The sequence below is a fragment of the Phyllostomus discolor genome, chromosome 4, assembly GCF_004126475.2.
Source record: "Phyllostomus discolor isolate MPI-MPIP mPhyDis1 chromosome 4, mPhyDis1.pri.v3, whole genome shotgun sequence".
NCBI lineage: Eukaryota > Metazoa > Chordata > Mammalia > Chiroptera > Phyllostomidae > Phyllostomus > Phyllostomus discolor.
Window position 1 is genome coordinate 188058361 of NC_040906.2, and position 8021 is coordinate 188066381.

General features: G+C 52.3%; 1 protein-coding gene across 1 annotated transcript; it reads left to right on the top strand.

Annotated features, from left to right (window-relative positions):
• Window positions 1–254: 254 nt before the first annotated feature.
• On the top strand, window positions 255–4566 carry SLC35D3 (solute carrier family 35 member D3). The gene is made up of 2 exons (XM_028510600.2): window positions 255–1809; window positions 2808–4566. Exons 1-2 carry the CDS (start codon window positions 1371–1373, stop codon window positions 3611–3613), a joined length of 1245 nt encoding a protein of 414 aa, XP_028366401.1. The 5' UTR covers window positions 255–1370; the 3' UTR covers window positions 3614–4566.
• Window positions 4567–8021: the final 3455 nt, after the last annotated feature.

Genomic DNA, 8021 nt, shown 5'->3' on the forward strand with positions numbered 1-8021 from the left:
CTTTTGCTCTTTTACTCTTAGCCAAATGGGAAGTAAACAGCTCACAAGTTCTGCGGGGCGCAGAGGCGCCCTGTCCCGGGAGGTGGGAGACAGAGGCTGTCCTGCTCACCGAAGTGGCTCTCCGCGGTCCGCAGGCTGCGGTAGGTTCCCGGGATCCACAGAAAGCCACACCTCGTCTCAGCTCGGTCTCTATCCTAGTTCCTGCCCCACCTCACGCCCTCAAGTTTCCCTGCGAGGTCCTGCGCTCCCCCTCCACCCCCGGGCACTGTCGCCCAAGCGCTCCTCTGGAACCAGTAGGTGCTACTCGCTCCGGAGACTTAGTTTCTGCTCTTTCGCTCATTTCACGTCTTTGCCTCGCTTGGAACACAGCCCCCGCCCCCGCCCCCAGGCTTCACAGCCTCCCAAGGCCACTGCGCCCCTAGAAGCTCCCCTAGAGCCGAGCGCGTAATTACAGGTCTCTCCCTGGATGGTGCCTTGACAGGGTGTGCGGTGCCCCGCGCCGGAAGGAAGGGACCAGCCTTCGCGCCCTAGAGCGTGCGGGGTTGGCGTCCCGGGGCCGTGGGTTCCTTCAATGTCGGGGCGTCGGTGCCCTAATCGAGAGCATCAGGGAACTCCGCAGCCTGCTGGCACCGACGTTTTTCCCTCCCTGGCCGGCAACTGGACAAGGACCCAGCAGCTGCACCGGGAAGGAGCGTGGGTGGAAAACCCCCGCAGCGCAGGGGGAGGAGGCTGGGCGATGTCACTTGTTGCGGCTAATAAACGGTGCTCGACCCTGGGGCGCTGTTGCTTCTAAAATATTCTTTAGCTGGGCCCAGGGTCCCCCAACCTGAGTCCTTTGACACCGAGCCGGGAAGAAGTGGCGAGCCGGAGCAGCTGGCACTGCGGGAGGCGAGGGACCCGCGCCCGAGAGCCCTCTCCGGTGGGCGCTGGGTGCCGGAGGGGCGCGGAGGGGCTCAGGTCGGTCCTGCTAGAGGCGGCCGCCCGGGCTCCCAGCCACAGAGTGTTCTCGCTGGCGGTGAAACTGCGCGGGACACAACCCATCGCAGCTCATCACCTACTTACAAATTGCTGTCGCTAGGATTCCCGCCACTCCTCTCAGACCAGCCCCCCCACCCCTGCCACTTTTCGGAGTCTCCCGCCCCCGTCCCTGCCTCCCGGGAGCTGTGGGGCAGTTGGACACGGAGCCGCGGAGCCGCGAGGACGCCTGGCTGGAGCTGCCCTCTGCAGCTGAGCCGGCGCCCCCTGCCCTCCACCCGCGCGTGGGGCTGGCGCCCCCGCCGCCCTCGATCCGCTCCTCCCGGCTCTCCTCCCCGCTCTCCTCCCGCAGGTCCCGGAGCTCCTACACCACCGGGTGCGGCGGAGCCGGCGCGATGCGGCAGCTGTGCCGTGGCCGCCTGCTGGGCATCTCGGTGGCCATCGCGCACGGGGTCTTCTCTGGCTCCCTCAACATCCTGCTCAAGTTCCTCATCAGCCACTACCAGTTCTCCTTCCTGACCCTGGTGCAGTGCCTGACCAGCTCCACGGCGGCACTGAGCCTGGAGCTGCTGCGGCGCCTCGGGCTCATCGCCGTGCCCCCCTTCGGCCTGAGCCTGGCGCGCTCCTTCGCAGGGGTCGCAGTGCTCTCCACGCTGCAGTCCAGCCTCACGCTCTGGTCCCTGCGCGGCCTCAGCCTGCCCATGTACGTGGTCTTCAAGCGCTGCCTGCCCCTGGTCACCATGCTCATCGGCGTCCTGGTGCTCAAGAACGGCGCGCCCTCGCCGGGGGTGCTCGCAGCCGTGCTCATCACCACCTGCGGCGCTGCCCTGGCAGGTGAGCGGGACCCACGCCGACCCCCAGTCCACCCCCCTCCACCGGCAGAGACCGCTGGGGGGGGTGCCTAGTGCAACGTTCCCACTTCCCGTTGGGGAGACTGAGAAAGACAGGCGGAGAGCTCTGAATGCGGTCGCTCGGTTCGAAAACGCGACTTCTGAGACCCAGAGGAGCCTTCCCCAGAGCTTCGGCCCCCTCCTTCAGAGCCCCCACCCCATCCCCCTCCCGGTTTTCTACCCCCGCCCCTGCCTCACCCAGTGCGGTCCTCCCCGCCGCCCCCGTCCCCCCTTCACCCCTTCCTTCCTCCGGGAGGGGTGGGAGAGCCGCCCGAGCCCTGGAGCTGGAATCCCCAGACCAAGCCGGAAGGACGGGGCAGTGAACTTCTTTGGGTCACGCGGGGCTGGAAGTGGGGGTGCAGGGGGGGCGATGGAAGCAAAGCTTGGACCACCCAGGCTAGTTTGAAGTCTCAGGCGTCGCATGCGCGGGTGGCTGCGGGACTGAGGCAGAAAGGGCTGGATCGAGACCCCCGTGGGTTTGGTAGAGTGAGATGGGAGCCGGCGGGAGCGAGAGACCTTTTGGGGGTGAGGGAGGTCCTTCTTGGCCCGGCGCCCAGCCTGCTGGGGTTAGAAGCTACTAGCTGGGGATCCCTTTCCGTTCTGGCGCCCCAGGGAGGGGCCAAGGGTACCGAGCACCCGGGTAATCTCTGTGCCGGCTCTGGGAGCCACTGTGCCTCCCCCGAGGGCAGCTGCCTTCTCCCGAGCCTCTGTCCGGACAGAGGTACGCAGGGTGCCCAGGGGATGTGGCAGGGAAGGCGCCTCTCCTCCTGCTTCACAGTGGGCACTGACTGTCCATTTTATACCCATGGGCAGAGCTGGGGCAGGAACCGCGTCTACCTTCCAGCCGGACGCGTCTCCCGGGTGGATAGCCACCCGCGCCAACCTGGTGTCTTGTCTTTTTCCTTCCTGCTCGGGTTCTGCGGTCCTCCTTGCGCACTTCAGGAGCCGGCGACTTGACCGGTGACCCCATGGGGTACGTTACCGGAGTGCTGGCGGTGCTGGTGCACGCCGCCTACCTGGTGCTCATCCAGAAGGCGAGCGCGGACACCGAACACGGGCCGCTCACCGCGCAGTATGTCATCGCCGTGTCCGCCACCCCGCTGCTGGTCGTCCTCTCCTTCGCCAGCACCGACTCTATCCAAGCCTGGGCCTTCCCCGGCTGGAAGGACCCGGCCATGGTCTGCATCTTCTTCGCCTGCGTTCTGATCGGCTGCGCCATGAACTTCACCACGCTGCACTGCACCTACATCAACTCGGCCGTGACCACCAGCTTCGTGGGGGTAGTGAAGAGCATCGCCACCATCACAGTGGGCATGGTGGCCTTCAGCGACGTGGAGCCCACCTCTCTGTTCATTGCCGGCGTCGTGGTGAACACCCTGGGTTCCATCATTTACTGTGTCGCCAAATTCTTGGAGACCAGAAAGCAAAGCAACTACGAGGACCTGGAGACGCAGCCCAGGGGAGAGGAGGCACAGCCAGGTGGAGACCAGCTGCCGTTTGTCATGGAGCCGCTGCCAGAGGAAGGTGGAAGTGGCTGGCCAGAAGGTGGGAAGGCAGCAGGTGGCTCCGCTCCGCAGAGGGGGCAAGATGCGAGGGGCAGAGGAGTCCCGCTGGTGGCAGGTAGCTCTGAAGAAGCTAGCAAAAGGTCACTAAAGGATGCTTACCTGGTAGTGTGGAGGCTGGTCAGGGGTAGCAAGTATATGAAGAAGGATTATTTGATAGAAAATGAGGAGTTACCCAGTCCTTGAAAAGGAAACACATGTATGTATATATGTACATATATACTTATTTTATATGTTAGAGACAACATATTTTAATGAGGGGCTGCCCAGTTTTATTCTTTGAGGAGTGGGGAAGGGTAGCAAAGAAAGAATCTGAAATGGACAGCAACCAATTTAGCACCCGTGTGAATTATTTAGCATCCATTTACCTGAGGCATTGCAAAGACGAAAGAATACGAAGGTGCTTAACAAAATTAAGACAGCAGTCTCAGCTGCAGATGCCCGACGCATTTGTGTTTTTTGACGTAATAACCATAACCAAGTATCTGCATGTACTGGGTCCCTCCACCACCTCCTCCAAAGATGGAGTGTAGACACAGTGGCAGCACATAGTAGGTTTGAAGATTCCATCCAGAGGCACATTTTTGATGACAGAACTACGGTTTTCTATGGCCAGCTGGGCAAAGAGTATATTATTGAAAAGACATGTAAATACACTGACTAGATGTTTACTGTTTATAGTCTTCTGAAATATGTTTACTCTAATTTTTCTCTACCTGTTTTTAAAAAATAAGTGCTCTAGTATTCTATTATCTATTGGTGAGAAATGTCAAATTTATTTTGAAATTATGAGTTCTTAGCTTTAATCCTGAAGTGTGACTTTGGCTTTTAGTAATTACTATAAAATATTTTTAAAAGTTGTTTTGGTTCTCTGCTTTATAATATTTGTTATGGAATGCTATGACCTTTTTAAAATCCAGTTTTACCATGTCTAATATTTTTTCAAGCAAATGCAATGGCTGAAATAGCATTCAGTGTTAAGAAGCCCAAACAGAAGCGAAACCTTCCTGTTACGCTAGTCCCTGTGAATCGCATTGCACACCCCGAACCATGTTACAGAAAGAGCAACTGCTACACTCACTTGATATTTTTCTATCTTAAATTTGTCAAAATAAAGTGTGAGTCTATCTGCTAAAAGACATATTGTTAGACATCTGTTTGAGTCACGTGTATGTTCTGCTGTTGCTGCGTAGTTTGTGTTTGCCTCCGGAGTGTGGTGTCTAGTGCCCAGTATGGAGGAGCCACCCCCTTGGGAACTTCCTAAATTAGCATGGTGGTTTACTTTAACAGAACAAAAGTACTCTCATTTTCCAGCCAAGGAAACTGTTATAAAGCAAAAAAAAATAAATAAATAAATACTGCCTCATGCTGCATGAAAGCCATCCACGGCCCACTTTAGTTCATGTGGAGTTAGAGACATACAGAGTTTTCCTCTCAGCCCCATCCAACTGGGCTACTTTGACACTAAAGGCACTCTTTTATTTGCCAGTATGTTCCTGAGACTCTCAGATGGTGGCATCCCATAGTTTTCCTCATTTTCCAGGAATCAACACAACACAAAACGCAGGTGCAGAAGTGAAGTTTCGGCTCCATCCGTTTGACTCTGCAAGCTGGTGAGCCAGTGTAATCGTGGTGGTTTGTGATGGTTGCTGGTGTCCAGGGACAATCAGCAGTTTCCTTAGGGTCCTCGACCAGCCAATCAGGATGTAGGGGCCCTCATGTGCCTGCAGTTAGAAATGGTTGGCTAGGGTTATAATGACTTCTTTAAGAATAAGCATTTAGTTAAGTAATGAAACTAAGGAGAATGAATGAAGAGGACCAAAGTGGAAGTATATATATTTTTGTTAATGCCACTGTCAGATAAATGGATAAAATGGCTGTTTTTCACTTAAAAAAGTCCTTTTGGTTAAAACTGTGGGTTTGTATTTATTGCAAAAACATTAACTCCTTCCTGTCAACAGACAAGTGCAGGCTCTGTATCAGTTAGCCTTTTCCTGGGGGAACAGAACCAAGAAGATTCGGCTTCCTTAAGGACTGCTAAGGTAGAGTTTGACACTGTGACTCTTTCAGCTGTGATCCAGTCTTATTATACGGGAGCTTCGTTGGGGTGCTGAAGAGTAGGCTCAGGAAGGGTTCTGCCCTCTTATTATTACTTCTCAGTCTTTTAGTGGCCTGTGTCCCCAGACTGTGACTTAGATGAGACAGGGAAACCAGAAGAACCTAGAGTGGGAGACGTGTCTTTTCCCCAGGGTTGGGGAAGGTGTGGGGAGGCTTTCCCCCTGGAGAGTAGGTCTTGCTTATGGACAAGCTGCTTGGTACATTCCACACTGATTACTGTGTCCCAAAGTGCCGAGATTTCCTGGAAGTCAACCTGTGAAAAGGTGGGTGCCCCCAGAAGTTTCTCACTGTCCTGATCGTCCATAGTCAGTTTCCAGAAATTTATCAAATTTACCATTTAAGTACTTATACCAATGTACAGCGCCAACGGCTTCTGTTCCCGGTAAGAAGGTCTTTGCTGTAACTTTCTGGGTTCATCTGTCTGTCCCAATTTGCCGGGTTGTGGGAGTGGTGGGGGAGCTTATTGCCTGCAACCTCAGTTCCCTGTTGGGTCCTAGAAAAGTTGCTGGTTTTCAGTTAATTTATCTTTTTTCCCTTATAAAAATGGGGATAATAACTTCCAAGTTCTTTACATGTTGAAGCTGGAACTAGAAGTCGTGGCTGAAGACTTTTGAAAGGCCACCTTGATTTCTATAAAGATAAAAGTTGAGAAGGGAAGCTAGACATTCCTAAGGAAAGTTCCAAAAGAAGATGCAAGCTCTCAAAGCCACTGGCCCTTGTAACTCCTGGCCTCCCACACCTCTCATTTCAAGTGTTGGCCACTGTGTACTCAAGTGTGGCAATATACGAGTGTGATCATGGGCAATGTGAGCATGGGGCAAACACAGAGGGTGGAAGGATGGAGTCAAGGCATCTGAACACATGAACTTGGCAGTAGGGAAAAGGTGGTTTCCCAAGGGGGATCTGGGGCTCCATTTTACTAGTCATGCATCCTTCTCCTCTATGTTTCTCACTGTTCTGTTCGCAGGCTCTCTTTTGAACCCTGCATCTTTATTTCAGGAGCAGGACAAAGCAGATGCAGAGCAGAACACGGCCAGAATCAGACACACTCATTGCATGTATAAAGGGTGAGGACCCAGGGGCAGAGAGTGGCCAGGGAGAGCGTACAGTTTCAGCAGATGCTGTGATGAAGTCTAGTCTCGCTGAGCTAAATTGGAATCTAGGAAAGGAGGCACCAGGTGAGTCAGGTCAACAGCCACCATTTAGAGGTTAATGTGAAACTTAGGGGTGTCAGAGGTAGTTGGAACATGGTAAAAAAAATCCAGAAGTAGAAGAGATTTCTGTTATGCAGAAGTGAAGCATTTCTGATCCAATCAAAGTGTTTTCTTCAGTTAGAAAGTTGATTAGTTCAGGCCCAGTCATGGGACCTGGTCATAGCCAATGGGGACAAGAATCCTTTGGCAAGACTTAAGTTGCTGTATTATTTTCTTACTGGACTTGAACTCAGGAGGATGGGGTAGAGTGGGGCAGATGTACTGTTGCCATCTGCCACCAGGGAAAAGTGTATTAGAAAGCAAAGAACACAGAAAGGTTGATGGCGGGGGTGGGGGGGAGAAATTGAGTCTTGGTGACCTTACATGACCCTGGTATTAAACTGACTGGCACTTTTTAGTATTCTCCCTCAGATTGTCAGTTACATAAAACAAAGTCCTTTTTAAAAAATATATTTATTGATTATGTTATTTCAGTTGTCCATTTTTTCCTCCCCTTTATTCCCCTCTGCCCTGCACCCCCGCTTCCCACCAGCATCCCAGCCCCTCCACCCCATTCGTGTCCATGGGTCGTACATATAAGTTCTTTGGCTTCTCCATTTCCTACACTATTCTTAGCCTCCCCCTGTCTATGTTGTAACTACCATTTACCATCCTTATTCTCTGTACCTTTTCCCCTATTCTCCTCCCTCCCCCTCCCTGCTGATAACTCTCCATGTGATCTCTGTTTCTGTGATTCTGTTCTTGTTCTTGTTGTTTGCTTAGTTTTTTTTAGGTTCAATTATTGATAGTTATAAATTTGTTGTCATTTTACTGTTCATATTTTCAGTCTTGTTTTTTTTTTTTCCTTAGATAAGTCTCATTAACATTTCATATAATAAAGGCTTGGTGATGATGAACTCCTTTAACTTGACCTTACCTGAGAAGCACTTTATCTGCCCTCCCATTCTAAATGATAGTTTTGCTGTAATCTTGGATGTAGGTCCTTCCTTGCCTTTCATGACTTGGAATACTTCTTTCCAGCCCCTTCTTGTCTGCAAGGTTTCTTTTGAGAAATCAGCTGACAGTCTTGTGGGAACACCTTTGTAGGTAACTGTTTCCTTTTTTCTTGCTGCTTTTAAGATTCTTTCCTTATCTTTATGTAATGTAATGTAATGTAATGTAATGTAATGACAACATGCCTTGGTGTATAATCTGAAATACAAAATCTTTTGCTGTTGTTATTTGCTTAAGGCATTTCAAGTTGTGAGGTCTGCTGATTGCAG